The sequence below is a fragment of the Pyrus communis genome, chromosome 4, assembly GCF_041283825.1.
Source record: "Pyrus communis isolate YQ-2024b chromosome 4, ASM4128382v1, whole genome shotgun sequence".
In the NCBI taxonomy this organism is placed as follows: domain Eukaryota; kingdom Viridiplantae; phylum Streptophyta; class Magnoliopsida; order Rosales; family Rosaceae; genus Pyrus; species Pyrus communis.
The window spans coordinates 22,702,134-22,722,654 of NC_142568.1; the positions used below are offsets into that span (position 1 = coordinate 22,702,134).

At 37.5% G+C, this 20,521-nt stretch overlaps 2 protein-coding genes across 4 annotated transcripts; both read right to left on the reverse strand.

Annotated features, from left to right (window-relative positions):
- Positions 1-944: 944 nt before the first annotated feature.
- LOC137722551 (protein HASTY 1) lies at positions 945-8,881 on the reverse strand. 2 transcript variants are annotated; one of them, XM_068461581.2, is made up of 22 exons: positions 8,533-8,881; positions 8,093-8,194; positions 7,272-7,415; positions 7,105-7,185; positions 6,949-7,018; positions 6,749-6,819; positions 6,511-6,674; positions 6,341-6,412; positions 5,960-6,200; positions 5,782-5,844; positions 5,411-5,674; positions 4,914-5,027; positions 4,666-4,792; positions 4,413-4,582; positions 4,232-4,333; positions 3,674-3,777; positions 3,297-3,591; positions 2,906-3,150; positions 2,298-2,801; positions 1,866-2,160; positions 1,569-1,752; positions 945-1,358 (listed from the first exon to the last, which is right to left on the reverse strand). In XM_068461581.2, the coding sequence occupies exons 1-22, from the start codon at positions 8,650-8,652 to the stop codon at positions 1,279-1,281; spliced, it is 3,612 nt and encodes a 1,203-aa protein (XP_068317682.2). In that variant the 5' UTR covers positions 8,653-8,881; the 3' UTR covers positions 945-1,278. The 2 variants fall into 2 exon arrangements, with proteins under 2 accessions (XP_068317682.2, XP_068317681.2); XM_068461580.2 differs by having other exon boundaries at positions 4,232-4,336; positions 8,533-8,868.
- Positions 8,882-9,845: 964 nt separating this feature from the next.
- On the reverse strand, positions 9,846-14,954 carry LOC137722978 (putative serine/threonine-protein kinase At1g54610). Of its 2 annotated transcripts, none has more exons than XM_068462118.2 (8): positions 14,617-14,954; positions 13,788-14,223; positions 13,155-13,439; positions 12,720-13,037; positions 12,157-12,384; positions 11,589-11,689; positions 10,912-11,032; positions 9,846-10,555 (listed from the first exon to the last, which is right to left on the reverse strand). In XM_068462118.2, the coding sequence occupies exons 2-8, from the start codon at positions 14,157-14,159 to the stop codon at positions 10,217-10,219; spliced, it is 1,764 nt and encodes a 587-aa protein (XP_068318219.2). In that variant the 5' UTR covers positions 14,160-14,223; positions 14,617-14,954; the 3' UTR covers positions 9,846-10,216. The 2 variants fall into 2 exon arrangements, with proteins under 2 accessions (XP_068318219.2, XP_088549187.1); XM_088693061.1 differs by having other exon boundaries at positions 14,347-14,834.
- Positions 14,955-20,521: the final 5,567 nt, after the last annotated feature.

Consider the following 20,521-nt stretch of genomic DNA (forward strand, 5'->3'; position numbering starts at 1 on the left):
TCATTAATTCTTTAATTATTGTATCATTAATATATTCAACACTTTATTCATTTGTTGTATGTTACACACGAGAGCATAATTTTTGAAACGAGGGCTAGGAATTAGTGTAACTTTATCGCAATGGTGAAGGACGACCCTAGGGTTTAGGGTTAGGGCTAAAGGCCCGAACTAACGAACGCGTGCCACCTTTGTCAAAGAGTCGTTGGCACGACAGTGTGTTAGTTGTACCGGTAGAATTTTACACAATATACAAACTACATGTACACGTGTAGGAGAAACAAATGACAGCGATGACTTGCAAACAAGGAGAAACAAATAAAATAAGAATTAGAAGAGAATGGAAGAGAAGAAATATATAATATATAATATATAATGAAGATTATCTTTGTCTTTTACCCCATTACACCAAACACGTTTTACTTGAATTATAAGAAATTTGCAACACTCTGAAAATGATACAAAAATATACCTCACAACTGTTTAAATTTTTTATTTTTAATCTCGATCATCTGTTTAGATATTCTATTTTCAACCTCAATCATTTATTTAGATTTTTTTTCATCCAATTATTTATTTTCGTACCATTCAATTTTACATAGTATTGAAGAAATTTTTTCACAGTTTCTATCAGTTTTGCAAATGTTTAAAAAACTATCATATAACCCATCTCGTTGTCGTTTTTATTGATTTTCCAAGTTCCCCACTTAAATATTTAATAATAAAAAGAAAAAAAAAACCTTCTACGGCTTAATAAAAAGTAAAACTGCTTTCAACATAGTTTTTAACATTTTTCTTAATGCCTATGGAAAAAAAATGTGGACTAACACGTGGTTTTTTAACACAAAATTATTTTTGTGACATTTTCGCATGTGAACAATGATTGGTAGGGGTTGCAAGGTAGGAAACAACATTGATGATATGCACATGAAAGTTTTGGTTTGAGCTTTGAGCTCCAAACAAGCCAATGTTAAACGGCAACTGCCCGATGTGTTTATGTTCTAATCTGCCAAACCTTTTTTCTCTCTCCGTTTTCTGATTAGTGCTATACAATGAAATTTCAGTTTTGAAATCCTAATTTTCATGGCAATACAATACAACATAACAGTGTCATGGAACACTTCTAAACGATCGATCTTGTATTCGAGGTAGCTTCCGGGAGTGGACAAAGTTCCGTAGACCTATGGCCGAAAAAAATGAAACAGCTCTCGTACCTCATCATATTCCAAACATGTTTTCCTTCGAGTTGATTTGATTTCTGTACAACACATCACACATGCATCACAATATGGCTGCCAGACCAACGGTCTCTCCATCGTCCGCTCTGGTTTCCTTAGTGTTGGCCGTGCTGCGAGGCCTCGCTGAAATTATGATTGCAGCAGGTTAGTAAAAATATACCCGGTTGACTAGCTGTTGCATAATTATAAAGTTTTTTGAATGAAAATATATCTCCGAATAGGAAAGGAAAGGAAAATATTGAGTTGAACCTCAACCTAAATATGAAATGCAGAAAATCTGGGAAAAGAAACAGAATGCATGAGATGATGGTGAAGTCAGCTATGTGGGCTTACTTGATACATTTGTTATGACGTTGACGCTTTTCTGAACAGCAAGCGCTTTTAACTTGTTTCCAGTAGCTAAGACAAGCAAGCTTTTCATATGTTGCTTTTGTTCTTTGGGACTAGATGTCTTCGTCAAAGCTTCTTCAAACGCAAGCAAATCATGTTGTTTGATACAAGGGAGCGAGAGCAGAATCTGGGCAACCCAAAAAGCACGACAATTAAGTTTCTTATGGTAATCAGTAATTAGAGTATAATTACTACCAGCATAACCCAAAATATTAGATAGCACAAGGTATCGTAACTAACCTGCCTAGGAGTTGGATCTCTTTCACAAAGATGTATGTATATATCACGACAGTGACCAATCAAATCGGCACTGATGAAAGCATTTGACTCAAGGGCTAAACCTTGGATAATGGCAGAAAATAGATCCTTAGAAACAAATTGTAGGAGCTCCACACTATTTGTCGATACCGCTAAACCAATCAAAGAAGAACAAAAGGAAGAAACTTTTGTCATGGCTTCACCATCTGTCCATGTAAAAGCTTCTAAACATATCTGCAGCGCCGGAAGGGCAAGACCTTTGTGCTTTAAAAGGAAACTGTAAACGAAGAACACTTTGAGAGCAGAGAACTTAGGGAAAAAATAACATTCACAAAGTTATACAACTACTACAGTACAGATTAACAGAAAAGAACTTAAGAAACCTAGATAAGAAACTAAGTCAATCAAACATACCCAACCATGGAGCTTGATGCGAACGCATCCAAATCTTTGAGGGAAGATACGTCAACACGATGAACATGCCCTGAGTGCTCCAAGGAAGGAAGCCCAGTATTTAGCTGCGGCGAAGCTATAACAGAGAGGAGTGAACAAATCTCCCGTGTTAGATCCCTAAGTAGCTTTTCTTCCATTACTTCCACTTTTAAGTCCGACCCAGCTAGTATGGCATGGGCATCTGGGACCTTTGCTCTCCCTTCATGTAGAAGACCAGACCAGGAGCAACTGAGAGCCTGTTGGGAGTGTTGAAATAATGGGAGCAAGAGCCTTTCCAACCATGCCTCCCACAAATCCACAGGACAAAATTTAACCAAAGGAATCAAAACTGAATGAACAAGCAGCCGGATATGCCTGAATTCCATTGAATGTATATTCTCCACTAGAGCTAGAGCAACAGATTGACTATCCAAACATTTGTAAAATGAGTCCCCAACAGTGGTTGCCAGGCCCAATACATTGTACCTACAATTATAAAAAATATCTTAATCATTAAACGAAAGAAACCTACAAAAAAGATGCATTTCAAAGAAAAAGTTTCAAACCAACTCAAATATAGGAATACATACCCACTGTCTCTAATACCTTTCAACCAATTTCGTATGTCTGATTCATTTGACTCCACATATCCTTCCTTATTTGCGCTGATCTGGGATCCATTGGCGAAGGCTATGGTACCCTTTAGCAATTTAGGGTTTCCTTCACCAAGAAGACTGAATTTCTCAACATCACTCATGGTCATTGCAGCTTTAATCTCTCCAGGTAATATTTGGAATACAGATGGAGACCAAAGGGAATGTAAGACACGAAACAGCTGCAGATCAACAACATGCATCAATTATTACCTTGTAGTGAAGAAGTTTCATAAGAAAATGGTCGAGAATGTACAACATTTAAAATAAGTGTGAATTGGGATTTAGGAATTTTAAGACAGCTAGTTTTCAGGAGCAGCATGCTTACTTTTGGAAGAGGTGGCAGCATCCATGATAGATGAGAAGCCATTGGGTGCAAGGGCATAGAACTTTCTGTTGAATTGTGTTGTAGATTTGACTGGGCTTTTCTGGTTCCACTTCTCTTAAGTGCCTTCTCAAAGAATGTGATAGTGTGGAAAACTGACCACATAACTGGGGTCTCGGAGCACAAGCGAACAAGACCAAGTGGTTCAGATAGATAATTATTTTGCCACTCAATCTGCGTCCATTGCTGGCTTAAAGGTTCTAGTAACCAGGCCAGAACTTCTTGCTGCTGCTGAATTCTGTACAAAGTTTACAAATGTTCAAGAGCAGAACCATCTGACAATACAAATACATGGTCAATTCATGCAAAAGAAGCATTACCCAGCAGCAGAAGCCATGACAAGAAACGCTTCACCTAAGAGATTGTGTTCACCACGAAGTAAAGAACCTTCACTTTTCATATACGCCATGGTGTCAGCTATACCCTACATAAAATACCACATGAAAAAGTCAATAAACAGAATGGTATTTTCGAAATCTAAAAGCATGGGTTCTCTTCAGTAGGGCATGCACTTGTTGACTAAACTCTTTTGTTTTCCCTCATAGAGACCCTCGTATATTTACAGATCACAACTTTAATTTGGGGAGCATTTAAAAATCTTATTTCTGATATACATTATTCTTCTAGGAAGCAAGACTACATGCCAATGATGTGGATACAGATCTGTCAATTCTTGCAACAGTTAGGTTGATGTAGCCAACGTATGCTATTCAAAATATTGGAGATTCTACGACTGTAATTGCTAATAAAAATTACTCTGAGTGATTTAATTTAATTCTACGTCTTTCTTACCAGTGGCATATACTATATGCGTGAAAGTTGTGTATACACAAGACACACCAGAAAATTCAAGGATGTATCAAAGAAACACGAGTCACCTTCATGTGAGGCAGAACACTTGTGTCAGCAGTTTTGGCGATACGAATAAACGATGTACAGATTTGCAGCCTTGCATACCGTGCACTACTTGTAGATGGATCCTGCTGAATAATAATATGAATTCAAAGATTCTCTAAAATACAATGAATAACAAAACGAAATTAAATAATTGAAATCGACCTTAACAACAAAAGGGAGCGAGTTTAGGAGCTCAAATAATTTATTAATGACACTGCCCACGGCATCCGGAAAATACTTCAAAAATGAACCCATTGCATCCAAGTAGTGCCCAAGTACTTCCACAAGAGCTGGCTCAGTCCATTTCAGAGAAAGAAGTTGCTGAAGCAAACCTTCAAGTCAAGAAACAAGTCATGATAAGAAACTCAGGATACAAAAATTCCAAAGCTCACATAAAGAAATGTTTAAAATAAACCTTCAAATATTCTGCATAGTCCAAGTTGAACTTCAGAATGACCCCCGGCAATTTCATTTGAACCATCGAAAATAGTGCTTACAACATTTTCTAAAGCCAACTGCATGCTTTCCATCACAGCTAAGTCCTGAAATTAGACAGAGGATGGAGATTTATAAGAACCATCACCGCAAGGCTTGCAAGCAATACTGGAATGCTAGAAACTCAAAAGATAGCAAATTGAATTCTGAAAGTGCTTGTAACCAAACCTGAGCAGGCATTGGAGAAAGCAAGAGGCTTTTGATGATTGTCTCAATTCTTTCAGAAACTTTAGAACCGGCTATAAGAGGCTTGTATAAGGCAACCAACTTGATCAGTTCTAACTGCATTAAGAGCATTCATCAGGGAAGGAAACTTTTGAAAAATGCGGGCCAAGGAAGGTCAGGTGAACTATTTTCAAGACTTCTTCTAGTGTAAACCAGAACAAAGAGAAATTTCTTATATGATGCAAGACAGCAATAATGGTCAACATGAAATGAAATGAGCTAGATTTCAAGGTTACTTTAATGGATCCTCTAATCTGAATGGCAATTACTAACAAAGTCAAGGAATGTACCCATCCATGTATCTGTACATGGAATTAATTATTTAACAGAATCCTATTCCAGAGAACCTATACATGTCGTGCAAAATTTTATGCTTACTGAACTGAAGAAGCATGAGCTAATGTAGAAACAAAAATATCTAAGTTCTACGAACTACTTACCAACTTCGAACGATACTGGCCAAAAGTCCCCTTGTCCTCAACATCATCACTCCATAATTCCAACTGCCCCAAAGAAATTGTTGTTCCGTGAATTACTTTTTCTCTCTTGAGCATGTGTTGGAAAGATACATCCAGAATTGCACTACATATTTCATCATTCAAAAAACTTAAGATTTTTCTCTTTTCAAAATCGACCGGATCAGAACCATCTCCAGCTGAGCGAGCAACAGCCTTTGGCTTGGACATCAAGTCTCTCATTAGCGCCTAAACATGCATATAAACATGAAAGACAATTAAACATGGTATGTAGCGTATGACATAGTCTCAGTTACTGGTACATTACAGCAATGATTGGGAAATTATCTTCATACCAGCCAAAAGTTGAGAGATTGAATATGAAGAGCTAGCTTAAAATGTTGGAAAAACCCCAGCATCTGAAAATAAAAAAGAATAAAATTAGTCATATTCTATTTCAATAACCAATCACTTGTTGACAGAACCAAATGAACAAGCAGCAAAGAGTTGCATATAGCCCGATGTTCTAGTTACCTGTTGCAAATAAAGTGGTAGCACAGCTCTATCACCAGCAATACATTGCAAGTTTGTGGAACCCAAAGACACCATACTTTCACATATATATTCCACAAACTCAATATTGCTTTCATCAATTACCCCAGTACCGGAGCTAGATATGTACAAAAATTCTTTGGAGACATTCATCAATATTTGAAAGATATTACTGATTGCAGAATCAAATTCGGGAGCAGAGGTATCATCAATAGGTCTCTTCCTGCATGACATAAATCGGGATAACACAACTGTTACGGAAATGTCTTAAGAAGTGGAAAACGCATAATTTATAACTCTATATATATATATATATATATATATATATATTGAAAAAGCAATTGACAATACTATATTTCGTACCTTTGGGAAACAAGTTTGAAAAACTCACAAGCATGAAGACGAAAGTCAGGTGAAGAAAGTAAGAAACCACATCTGTACAGAGAGAGAGAGAGAGAGAGGAGATAAGAAAGAGACACTTGCCAACAGCTTTAAATCAGAATCCACCAAAACTTCAAAGTAGGATACCATACCCATGAATTATACCAGATTTAGCAAGATCAGGCAATGGAGCCCATTCAGAATATGCATTAACAGCATTCAAAGTAGCTGTTACTGTTGCTGCATGTTGTTTTGCAAGGTCAAATTGTTGTTTTCCTGCTTCACTCAACGCAGCTCCAAAGTGCCTCTCTAGTAACTGCACATTTTAATTCATTAGTACAACTCCATCGTATGCAACTTCTTCTATTAAAATTAAGGAGCCAGACATACAGTGTATAATAAAGGCAAAATTTCAGGTAAAGATTGGGTCAGCCCACGCAGCAATAGCCTTCTCCGATCTCCTGTATTAACCATTAAGAATCAGGATAAGCTATGCAGCAATCTAAATCCAGGAACAAGCATCACGTGCATACACACATGCAATTCACAGGCAAGAGGAAAGAGTGCACAAGACACATTTCTGAATAAACCTTCCAAGTCTTCATTGTGAACAGTAATATCTTCAGGAAGCCACCTTAGCATCATGGAGACCAACTCAGCCTAATATCAATGAGGAGTAGAAAGTAAGGTGATAACCTAAACATGTTTTAAATGAAAGAGAGTGAACAAGGAGGAAAAATATTTACTTGAATAGGACCCTTGGAGGATAATGAAACCAAAGTTGGAAACAATTCTTGCCATAGATTTAGTCCTTCTCTTCTAACCATCTGCAACAGATTAAAACAGGTGAGTATTACAATGGAAAACTAACCATTGGCAGTTTCAATAGAGTCAAAAGAACTGCTGTGTAAACCTCGGCAGTCAGGGCTGCTGTCTGACTTTTTAAAGCCCACTCCTCACTAGGACTTGCAATATCAGACATTAAATCAACTGTGATATTTGCAAAGTTTCTACGCTCTGTAGGGCTTAGTTCTTCCCACCGCAATCGGACCAAATGCTGCACAAAAATATGCATATTCTTGTTACACTAATAATACCACAGAACTTTACATGGTTATATAATTAGATGCTAAATGTTTCAGATAGAACTAGAAAGCGCAATCATACAGGGAGACAGAAACCTATTTTGGAAATTGTAACAAGAAGTTTACATCAATCAGGGTTTTGGCATTTTCAACAGAAATTGAGAATTATCAGGAAACTGCTTTTACATCTCAGATTGTAAAGCTTCAACCTTTTCTTTTCTAGAAACTTTGTGCCGTTTGAACACTATGTTTGTACCCTGCCCTTCTTCCTTTATTATGATCCCAATAAGGTTGGGGAGCAAAACTTAAAATATGACATCAAGTGCAAAGTAATTTACATTGCCAGGAGCATTTGGATGTTAAGGGAAACCAGTCCCACGACCTCTTGATCATAGATTGTATTATCAAATCATCTCCAACAGTCCAACAAGACCACTTTAATAGTAAAAAAAATATGATATAACCTCATTACATTATTGAAGAAAACAAAAGAATAAATGACGCGGTTATGTTATAGTTCCTAATAAAAGCTGCATTTTCAAATTTCAAATTTGAACTCCCGACAATGGCCTTTGGATCAGACGAAAATACTAACATAGTTACAAATCAACAGAAATCTGTATAAAGAACATTCCTTATGATCATATACCTGTAACATCTTAAATGCATGCAACCGAATTTCGGAAGACCAATCCTTCTTCACTAGAAGAAACGCAGTGTTTGCCAAAATCCGCACATCTCCGGTCTTAATCTGCACAAATTGAACAGAAGGAATAATAAACAATGGAAGATGAGACAGCTGCTTAAACCAAGTAACAGATTGCATAACATCATAGCCTTTCAACACTTCAAAATACCAATTAACATACTGAAACTCCACCCGAAAACAACGAAATCATCCAATAAACTCCTTCAAATTGAAATTTTACGAATGCGATTAAAGAATTTACATTTCATACTTTTCATCCAATACCCATTTAACAAAAGCAACCAAACTACAAATTTTTAGAGAGAGAGACAAGTTATAGTTCTAATAAAGCACAGGTAAAGTTTCTAGTCAGAGAAAAGAGAGAGAGAGAGAGAGAGTACCGATTCGAGGAAAGCAACGGCTGCTTTGCGGGCGTCGGGAGTGGAGCTCCAGTCGAGAGCTACGGCAATGGCTTGGGCGACGCTGCTAGCGGCGGTGTTGCTGTTGCTGCTCTCTTCCATTGCTTTTGCCTTCTGGTTTCTATGGTATTCGCCCCCGAGAGTTTTTCTTGGTTTCTGCAGAGAGTAAGATGACGATCGTGGATTTTTCTGCAACTGAAAGAAAGAACCCACTGTGTGTGTGTGGAGGGGCGAGAGAAAGAGAGAGAGAGAGGGAGGGAGAGAGGGAGGGAGGAGAGAGAGCTACGGAAGTTTTACTGGCGGTTTTAGAGAGTGCTCAGTGCTGTTTAGTGGGGGTTTTAATTTAATTTAATGATCTTTTGTCGTGTAGTTTTTCTTCTTTTTTTTTCCGTTCTTTGCTAACCAATTTCAATTAAATTTTTTATTTTAATTTGCTTGCAGTTGAGGGTTAGATCAGTTGAAAAATCGTTAAATTTTTCGCTTGCCTCCATTTAAGTATGTATCTCGTGTCAACAGTGAATGCATTAGGGTTGAGTTACGTTAGATAAGTTAGACTAGTTTGTATATCCCTCTGAATTAAATTTAAACTCGTTTTCATTTTGTAAATTAGAGTAATTTAAAATGTGTCGATTAAAAAAAGTTGGGTTTTGAGGCACTGCATTGTGTTCATTTATTTTACTTTTTAGGATTGAAATTTTTTAAGATGTGTGATTTATCTAAAATAAAACACGTTTGTTGGGAAGATACTAATTTTCAAATATAAAAATGTAAATTAAAAGCATGACAATAGAATATAATAAAATATTTGCCAGACGTGATACCATGATTGGTCCAATACCTTATACCATTTCTCTTTTTATTTAATAAATAAAAGGCAAATATTTTGGATCATTCTTTTGAATTTTTTGGGCAAAGATTTTGTTAGTTCTTTATTTCTACTTTGCCTTTCTGTGGTTGCTTTAATGAAAGGTTCATTTCAGAGATTGTAATTCAAATCGTCCAATTTTTTATTCAATTCTTAGGTTCGATAAATCCCTGAGTCCAACCACAAGTAGTCCAGTGAAAAAGTGCAAACAACAGCTCTTTAAAAATAGAATAGGAAGTCCTGGGTTCGGTGTTTCGTAAGCTATGAAGGGGTGGATTCCCAATTTGTCTCCTCCGAGCCTGAAAGAGATAGATGACCGTAGTTCGCCACCAGTTGTCCTCTTTTTAAGAAAGACAAAAAGATAAATGTTGAGTCCACAAGGGTGTGCATACTAAAATAAATAACCGACGCATCATTTGATGAACAAAACTTGACGAAGAAGTTTGGCGTATAAACGCAACTCTTTACTAAATCATTTCACTACTCTAAGCATAAGTTTCCAACACCACACACTTGGAAAAAAAAGGAATCAAAAGATGAAGATGTACATAACAGAGGCAAGTTCTCTCACCAATCTCACCAACAAATTGAAAAATGAACAAACAAAACAAAAATCCCATGTCTTGTAAGTATTGGGGCAAAAAAAAAAGAGAGAAGCTAATTGGGATTTATAAAATTAAAAAAAAAAATTGTATTTACCCCTGCATTTCTGTTGGAAAAATACACTGCTAGAAGCTGGAGATGATAAACTCACTTTTCCGGAAACTCTTTGTAACTACGCTTCCTCATATGAACTCGGTTTCAAGCCGCACTTCTCTTTCCCTTAACACGAGCATTGTCATGTTTCTCTCTAAGGTTTCCTGTATAGGATTTTGAAGTTTCTCGCCCATCGTGTCCAGTATGTTTCTTCCGTCTTGGACCACCGGCAGAAGCAGGGTCAACCAACGGACCTGACCAAGCCTGTAGTGATTCTTTAGGATAACTGAATGAGGTTGTACTGAAAGGGACATCAGGAGGAACAAGGGCAGGATCAAAATGATGTGAAGATCCCAAGGGGTAGCCAACTGCCCCATCCTGATGTGGTGGAGGAAACTTTTCGCTTTTGCTCTTTGCATTTGCATGCGTAATTAGGCGCCTTCTCTGTTTCAGAAGAAAACTGATGTGTTTAACATACTTATAAATCGAAACCTGAATCATATAACTAATGCCAAAGTCGGCCAAATGGTCATGTCATGTGTAAGAATATAGACACCAAGTGCATTAAATCGAAACTCATTTACATATGGCAAACCAAACAGGTTAATCTCATTGACATCTCAGCAGTATTCTTTTCATAAAGGTAGTCCGCTTCTATTTCATTTAATCTTTTTCAACGGATACATAATCTAGAAGCATATGCATGTTCTTGACTAGCGAAAGAAGGATGTTTATGCAAATGGAAGGGTCAAAGGTAAACGATGACACAATAATTGATAGAGGCAACTTATTGGACATACATCAATATTGGACTGAAGCTCCGCATTGGCTTCTGGAGCCGGCATACCACTCCTAGGAGCCCGTTCCCGTGTGCGTGTTTTCTTTGGACCATCAGCCTGGGATCTACCAGCAGCTCGTAGTCTGCACAACCACCAAAAATTGTGCTAGTCAGACTTCACACATTATAAAGATAAGTGTGTTTATGAAATTAATTTCGCTTATGGTGGTTGAGCATCAAACATTGCCCTGTTTCAGAGATGTCTTCAAGACAGGTAATATACCAAAATAAGTATTTTGCCAAAATAGTATACTAAGACGAACAACAGTAACAAATTAGCTACAAATGTTTCAAGACAGCAGAAATGCATGTTTGCGCTCGAGGGCTAACATGACAGAAAGAATCTGTGCGAGTGAGCGAGAGATGACTCAGGGAAAGTTTACATAGAAAACCAGAAAATGAGTAACTTTAGACAAATGAGGTGTCTTATTGACCTATTTTTAATCTTGTCCAAAGCTCCATATAATAAACAGATAAACTAATAAAACCCATCGGAGTATCAATATGATCACACGAGTTCATTATACTCTATCCTCAAAGGTCCAGGCTCTGACAACATGCATGATTTATGCTAAATAAGTAGTCTTTAACAGCAAGATATCAGAAGGTGAAAGAACAAAAAGTCAACAAGACACATACCTACGAGCTTCATCGTCCCGGCGTTTGGCGTCTATTTCTTTGGTTGGAGGATACTTCGGGAGGCTAGAAGGTTCACATGCATAAGGCTCTGACAGGAAAAACTGCAAATGAGGAAAGAAAGAGCAAATAGAGTATGTAAGCACATTTATCGAAGGAATCATAATAGATGCAAATAACCATCAATTAGCGCGCACATGATTTTCATCGTTGCAGGCATGGATCAACATATGGACCCAATTAGCATAACTAGAGTCTAAACTCTAAAGCGATGGTTAGGGACCGCACTATGAGATATGACTTGGGCCCCAATTCTAGGCAGGTAAGTGGGCGACAGTCTAAGGAACGCTTTAGTCTCATTAACCATTCCAGAGTGCAAAATATAAAATCAAAAGAAGAGATGCAGAAAGTAATTATCAGTGTTGAATCTAAATCCAACAAGTCTACTGTCAAGAAACCAAGATGTGTTCTGGTTGATTAAGCTGGTAGAGAGAACTAGAGTACATAGAAAGCAGCCATACAGTATCAAGATCCTGAAATTAGAAAAAAATATCATAGTATAAGAACTCACCACACTACTCAATGCAGCTGTGGCTGTCTGACGTTCTGCTGGATCAATTGCAAGAAGAGTTTCGATAAGGGGAAATGAAGTTGGGGGAAAATCTTTGAATGTCTCTCTTATGGATCTTCTGTAAGGCTCCCGAGGCCTAAATAGCGTTGCATTGGGCAACTTTGCTTTCCTCCAGTATTCATCTGAAGGTGAACCACATAATTTGTATATCTTATGTAGTTGCTCCACCTACGTGAGCAGCAAATATGTGAGATATGCTCTACAGTTATGTCAGAAGTTTAGTCAGTGAGAAACCCTAAAAATGTTATCATCTCAGCATTTTAAAACTAACAAAACTGGATAAGGTTGTAGCTTCAAACATCTATTTTAACCAACTGAACACAAGAAACTCAGTCTTATGAAAGTCAATTAGCTAGATGTGCGCATTGACCATTCCAATGCAATAGCTATAAATTACTTGGCGATATCTCCATTTTAAACATTAGTTGTTAAATGTCTTCCCACAAATTTAGTTTTTACAAGCAAGGATAAAAGCAAATGCAAAAAGAGAGTCATCAAGTTACCTCGGTACGACCAGGCATGATAGGCTTCCCAGCTAGTAACTCCGCTAAAATGCAACCTGCACTCCAGAGGTCCACACCCACACCGTAATCAGTAGCCCCAAGAAGGAGCTCGGGAGGTCGATACCATAGAGTAACCACCCGACTAGTCATTGGATGCTTATGGTTTGGATCAAAAAAAGAAGCCAATCCAAAGTCAGCAATTTTAAGTACTCCTCCATTGTCAATCAAAAGATTTGATCCTTTAATGTCACGATGAAGCACACCACGGTTGTGACAGTGCTCAAGTCCAGATAGAAGTTGATGCATGTAACATTTTACCTGAAATTTGAATTGTGAGATGCATCAAATGTCAAAACATCAGAAAAGTACCATAACCATTTATATATTTTTAAAAGTGGCAAATGGACTTCAAAGATTAGCGACATACTGGCTAACCTGTGGTTCTGTAAATTTAATTTCAGGGCTTGCAGCAAGCCCAGCTAGATCATGCTCCATGTATTCAAACACCAGGTACAAACTACATGACATTCTTGACGTAACCAGACCCTCCAACTTTACAACATTGACATGATCCAGTCTCCGCAAAATTAGAATTTCTCTAGCCATAAATCTCACACTCTCGGGCTCCAAATTGTCAAATCTAACTTTCTTTAGGGCAACAATTTTCCCCGTCAACACATCTTTAGCTTTGTACACATTACTATACGTTCCTGACCCAATCTAACATCAGGGAAAAGAAAATGAAAGAAATCAAAATCATGCACAAAAAATATACATAAACTAAGAGCAAAACATGAAGATAAAAGTGATAGGCATTGTTCAATTAATTGCAATTTATGGCCGCCTCATTTGTAATAGGCATTCCAAAGAAGAAAACTTTGAAGAATGCATCTCAAATGATCTGATTTATCACACTGTCCGTTCAGTTCATAACAATCGACCATAATTATGTTAATTTCGTAAAAACCATATTTGTCGCATCATTTTAGGAAAACAAGCAAAGGATCACAACATCAACTTTTCCATGAAAAAAAAACCATTTCCATAAAAAGAAGAATGAAAACCTACCTTATCAATTTTCTCAAACGTGTCTGCTTTCCGTGGAATCCACCCATTGAGCGCCTCCCCACACGCCTCAGTGAGCCAGGGTGGCCAGCCGGCCGCCACTTGGGCGCCACGCGATTGCTTTGGTACATTACCTGACCTCGGGTTTGGCTTCGATCGCCTTCTCTCCCCCCTCGGAGGTTTCTCACCTCCATGGACATTCTCCTCCTTCTTGCCCTCTCCCCCACCAACATGAACCTCGGCGGTTTTACTATCTACCTTCGGCACCACAACATCATCTACCTTCCCAGTAGACTCTACACTCAAATCCCTCCTCTTCCCCTTCGACTCAGAATTGACTCCCGAAGACGCTTCTCTACTAATCACACAACCCATTCGTGAATCTAAGCCTCATCCAACAAGGTCAATGCAAAAAAGCTCTTCCTTTACAACTTAACCACTACAAAATCAACCAATTTGCAACAATTAAAAACTACCCTCCAAAAATCCACACATAAACACTCAACAATCAGTCCACAACTAAAAATCATCACAAAACAACCACCAAAGATCAAATCTTTACCCTAAACCCCACGTGATTAGCACAACCCAGTAAGCAAAATCATCTAAAAAACACAAAAACCAACAAAAGGGCAGCAAAATTCACAATTTTGGAACTGGGTTTCTTCAAGATTCAGCAGGAAGTAACAAAAAAAACTGATCTGGGTATTGAGAAAGTGAGTGAAAGAAAGAGATTTTCCCCAGAAAGTGATAGACTTGTTCCAAAGAAAAAAAGTGAGACTGGAAAAAAGAAAATGGGATTTAGAGAGAGAGAGAGGGTTAAAGAACTTACTGTGAATTGAGTTGAATCTGTGATTGGTAAGATTGGTTAAGTGAGGTTTTTGTTTTGGAATGGAGTTTGGTGTCCTTTCTGGGTGGCTCGGACAAGACGACGAATAAAAGGAGCAGCACAGGCTCAGCCTCAGCAGATCTCCCAAATTTTCGTCAAGTCAAAGCCGACAACTCTCTTTCTAATCTACCCTCTCTATCCCTCTCTCTCTCTCTCCCCAAACAAAGCAAGGAATCGATTTATATTTACTAAATTTCTGGGCAAATGGAATTTGTATTTTACTTTTTGTTTTTATTATATTATATTTCTATTTGATGAAATTTTATATATTAATATTGTGTGCGTTTAATTTTGAAAAAAAATGCAGTTTATACCTAGAATAATGCTAGTTTTCCCACTTTTTATAATATAAATGAAATGATTCAGAATGACAAAGCTGTCAACTTTCGAAAAATCTTAGGCCAAACTAGGGCTCGTACAAGCGGACAAGCTCTAATTCAACAAGAATATATAAACAAAATGTCAAAAGAACTTATATTGAATAGAAAAAAAACACAAAAGTTACCGGGAAATTTAATATTATCTAATTTTGATGCATAAATATAAAAGAAAAGCAAAACAAACTTAAAACCCAATATGTACCTTTTTCGGGCTATGATGCATAAATTACTTCTTTAGTTGTTTTACAAAGTCTTTAAAGTTAGCTCAAGTGACGAGAAAATGTGTAGAAATTAAGTTAAAACATCGATCATTTTCAATGAAACAAAAAAAAAAAAAAAAAAAAAAGGTAAATATTTATTACTCTCAAGTTTCGTGGTTTTCAATATTTGGTACATGAAGTTTTTTTCATCCCAGAGTCGTACCTAAAGTGTTAATTTTGAGCCAATCTCATACATCCGTTAGTCTGGCTGTTAAATCTCCCATTAATTGATGACGTGACACCTATGTGTACAATGATCGGGCGCCATGTGTCATTAAAGGGTCCATGTGGAAATTAAAAATTAGAAAGAAAAAAAAAAATTTGGTATTCTTCTTCCTTCCCGACATTCCCTTCCTCCCTTAGAGCATCCCCAACGTGGGGTTTTGCTCGGGGGTCGGGCTCCAAAACAATGGCCCGAGGGCCGGTGGAGATGCTCCAGCGTGCGGGAGGCCGAAGGCAGGGGGAGGCCCGAGGGCCAGGCCCGTGAGGGATTGCCAGGCCTTGAGCCCGAGGTGGGGCTGACGCCAGGGTGGCGTCAGCGCATTATTTTATTTTATTTTTTGTCAGGCGCATGCACCCCACCGGCGCGTGGGGGCGCGTCGCCGACACAAAAAAAAATTAAAAAAGCAATTGTCAGTTACCGTTGGGAAGCCACGTGGCTTCCCACGGTGCGTTAGATCCTAACGGTCACTTAATGTGGACCGTTAGATCTCAACGGTAAAAAAAAAAAAAAAAGTCAGATTTAATATCCACCGTTCGATCTGAGATCAACGGTGGATATTAAAATGCTTTATAAATTAAAAAATAAATGAAAAAATAGTTTTAAAATTTTGAAAAGTTACCGTTGTGACACGTGGCACAATCTGGAGCGTTGGAATTCAAATTTTTTTATATCTAACGGCAGAGATTAATTAATTGAATAAAAATTTTAAAAAAATTGTAAAAAATTCAAAAAAAATCAAAAAAATATCTGAAAAATCTGAAAAAAATTGTAAAAAAAATTGTTTTTACTTTTCTATAAATACCTTCTCATTATCATCTACCTTACACAACAATTTCATATTTTCTCAACTACTTTCAATCACATTCCTTTCTTTGTCTCAAAGTTTGAATCCATTTTTTTTCAACAAAATGACCACTGGTGCAGGTAAGAATTGGTCGCTTATTGAAGATGTTGCGTTGCGTACTAGCTGGGTTGAAGTTACTCATAGTTCGCTTACGGGTAATGAGATGCAGTTGCGAGAAATGTGGAGTCTTATTCATACCAATTTTCTTGAGAAAATTGGTGGGAAAGGAACCAAAGAATCGATGTCCACTCGTTGGAAATTACTTAGCCAATCGTTTAGTACGTGGAGAGACGCTTTGGCACAAGCTAGTAGTAATATTCGAAGTGGGGACAATTACTCGGATCAGGTAACAATATATTATTTATTTGATACCCAAATTTACATTATAATTATTTGTTTGAATTATTTATTTGTTACATACTTACATTATAATTATTTGTTTGTATTATTTATTTGTTACGTACAAAATTTATTATTTATTGTTACTTATTTGTTACATTATAATTATGTTGTTTGTATTATTTATTTATTTGTTTGTTTGTATTATTTATTTACTAAACTTGGAACTCTAGCCCCATGTTATGATTAACATGACATATATATATATATATATATATATATATATATATATATATTTGCTAGTTACTTATTTTCATTATAATTATTTATTTGTTACTTATTTTCATTATTTACTAAACTTGAAGCCTTCTTACTTATTTTCATTATATTTGTTACTTATATATATATATGTATATATTTGCTAGTTACTTATTTTCATTATAATTATTTATTTGTTACTTATTTTTATTGTGTAGGAACTTCAAGCACAAGCTTGGTACGCTGCCAAAACCAAAAGCAAAAATAAATCATTCAACCGGTGGGAATGTTGGAATATTGTCAAATATTGTCCTAAATTTAGAGTTGTGTCAGTCGGTCCAGAAGTGCACATGAACAGCACACCTCTACACTCTACACCCGATCATGTTCATGAAGATGATGTAGAAGAAGTGTCTGAAACGCCCCTCCCTGAACGCGCGTCGGGTTCGACCCGTTTTCCAATTAGGCCTCAAGGTAAGAAGGCTTCAAAGAGAAAAGGGAGTGCTTCGAAGAACGATTATGCAAAGTTCATGGAAAAACTTACTTGCCAAGGTGAATTGACTTTGGCGAGGGTCCTGGCGAAAGATGAGGCTGATAAGGCTAGAGAGGCATCAAAACAAGCAGCTGTTGAGAGAGAATTTTATGCTAATGAGAGAGAAAGAGAGCTACTTAGGCAAGAAAGGGAACATGTTAGAGAAGAAAGACGGGCTCAACAAGATCGTGAGATTATGAACATGTCTTTAGAAGGGAAGTCTCCAAATTCTAAATTTTTTTGGAAATCAGATAAAGCGGACGTTGTGCGAAGGAGGCGTGCAAGAGAAGCAATAGCAAGCCAAGGTGGTTCTAGCACCGCAAGAGAAGATCATCCTAGCACCACAAAATTGGTTAAGTGATGATGAATAGAGTACTTTTTGTAATCGGAGCCCATAATTTTCCAATCACTTTGAGTTGTAATTTATTATTTATTGTTTGTATTATTTATGTTGTTTCCAATTTCTTGAATATTTATTCAAATTAATTTGGTAAGTTACTTATTAAAAGTCCATTGTTCAAATTAAAAGTCCTTGTATAAAATAATTAAAAGTCCATCGTTCTAATTAAAAGTCCTTTACATAAACATAAACATAAAAAAATTACATATACTAAGAATTACATAAACATAAACATAAAAAAAATACATAAACATAAACATAAACATAAACATACTAAGAATTACATATAGAATTACATAAACATAAACATAAAAAAATTACATAAACATACCAAATAATAAAACACACCAAATAAAATAACATAAACATACCAAATTCAAAAAAACACACTAAATGAACTTAATTATCTTCAGCTTGTTTCAATGCCCAATGGTGCTCTATCAAGTCAATTTGTCGGGCATTGTGCATGTCTGGCATTTGAAATGCAGTATATCGTTGAATGAGCCTTTCATTGTAACGTCCATCCCTTTGTAATGGCTCATGTTGCACGGGCTCATCGGTGGCGTCATGAGCACAATATATACGTGTTCTTGAATTGTTCATCGGGTCTGGCTCATATTCATCAACAGCTTCATAATCGTACTCATCTTCCACAATCATGTTGTGAAGAATAATGCACGTCATCATGATGGATCGAAGCGACTCTACATCAAACAATCTGGCAGCACCCCTGACGATGGCCCAGCGAGCTTGGAGGATACCGAAACAACGCTCCACATCCTTCCTACACCCCTCTTGACAGCTTGCAAAGTGTTTTTCCTTTGCACTCCGCGGACGTGGCACTGTTTTGACAAAGGTTGACCAGCGCGGGTAGATGCCGTCGGCTAGGTAGTATGGCCTGTCGTACATACGTCCGTTGACCTTATACGTAACTTTTGGTGCCTTTCCTTGCAGGACATCGTTGAACACTGGGGATTGGGCAAGGACGTTGATGTCATTTTGAGCTCCCGGGACCCCGAAAAAGGCGTGCCAAATCCATGTATCAAAAGATGCCACCGCCTCCAGAATGATACTTTTTGCTCATTTTCTGTCCCCGTTAGCGCCTTACCATGCACTTGGACAATTTTTCCACGTCCAGTGCATACAATCAATGCTTCCAATCATCCCAGGAAAGCCACGCATCTCCGCCTTCTTCAACAGCCGCTCCAAGTCCATGTGTGTAGGTTTGCAGAGGTACTCAGCGATGTAGATAAATTCGATTGCTCCGCAAAACCTCATCAGGGACTCAAGAATGGTTGATTGCCCCATCCTCATTATCTCATCCACTTGGTCTGCAGATGCTTCATATGCAAGCATCCGCAAGGCAGCAGTAATTTTTTGCTCAGGCAGTAGACCCATAGCACCAAAAGCATCTTTTTTTTGCACAAAATAAGAATCATGGTTGCAAACAGCAATCATGATTTTGTTGAACAAATGTCGTTCCATTCTAAAACGACGTCTAAAGTACGTATCAGGGAATGCACTATTAGGAACAAAATAATCATCCAAGAGTTCCATACCTCGTCGTTGCCTGCTTCTATCAAGGTTTCCGGAACGGCTGGGCCTGCAGATCTGAGCCGCAGCTTGGATGACTCGACGGGAATGTGAGGCTCTGCCCCTTCTTACTTCGTCATTTCTCATTTGATGCTCCTCGTCCTCTTCCCTCTCATTTCTTACCCTCTGGTGATTGAAGATTGCTTCAGATTCGTTAAATAATTCTTCCTCTTCCTGATTGTATTCCCACATCATCCTTGAGGAAGAAGAAGACGACATTGAAAGAAAGAAACAGAAACTATGAATAATGATACAAATTTTTGTGAATAAGGAAGCAGAAACTATGAATAATGATAGAGATCTTGAGAATTTTGGTGTGAGATTTGTGAGGATGGATGGTGGATTATATAGAGGATTCAGAAAGGATTAGGTTCTGCATAATGCCACGTGGCATGCCGTCATTCGTTACAAATCTGATGGAAATTTATCCTCAAAGATTGTGAACAGATTATGACACGTGGCATGCCGTCATTCGTTAAAAATCTGATGGAAATCTATCCTCAAAGATTGTGAACCGATTATGACACGTGGCGCGACGTGATTGGTTAATAATCTTATCAGAAATCCATCACCAATAAATGTATTATTTTGTATTATTTAATAATACTTCGGATAATGACACGTGGCGCAACGAGAACGATTAAAAATCTTATCCGATATTACAATTAAAATTATTTTGTATTATTTTATAATAAAAAAAATACTAATATTTTATTGCCTATTGCCAGGGCTATTGAAGTGTAACGGTGGAGATGCAAATTCTATTGCCAGGGCTACTTACTGTTCATTAAGGGCAGTTACTGTTCATTAGGTGAATTGAATAGTGTATTGCCAGGGGGGAGGGCTCCAACGCTGGAGTTGCTCTTATCCCTCCATTCTTTCCTCAAAACGAGTCCCAGATCCCACAACGAGTCCGAAGTTGAGAACCCAGATATGCACCAACCCACCAAACTCTTAGCTCCGATTCAACTCTTGCAAGGTGTGGATATATGCACCAACCCACCAAACCCCCACAGAAT

Bases quoted from the DNA above. Each gene is read 5' to 3' on its own strand.
- LOC137722551 (XM_068461580.2), bottom strand. From the start codon at position 8,652: ATGGAAGAGAGCAGCAACAGCAACACCGCCGCTAGCAGCGTCGCCCAA. The intron at 6,675-6,748 runs GTATGTCTGGCT...TAAAATGTGCAG, and splicing joins TTTTGCCTTTATTATACACT to TTACTAGAGAGGCACTTTGG. The intron at 4,793-4,913 runs GTTTGGTTACAA...GTCTAATTTCAG, and splicing joins TTTCTCCAATGCCTGCTCAG to GACTTAGCTGTGATGGAAAG.
- LOC137722978 (XM_068462118.2), bottom strand. From the start codon at position 14,159: ATGGGTTGTGTGATTAGTAGAGAAGCGTCTTCGGGAGTCAATTCTGAG. The intron at 13,038-13,154 runs GTTAGCCAGTAT...TTCAAATTTCAG, and splicing joins TTAAATTTACAGAACCACAG to GTAAAATGTTACATGCATCA. The intron at 10,556-10,911 runs GTATGTCCAATA...CTTCTGAAACAG, and splicing joins AGCTTCAGTCCAATATTGAT to AGAAGGCGCCTAATTACGCA.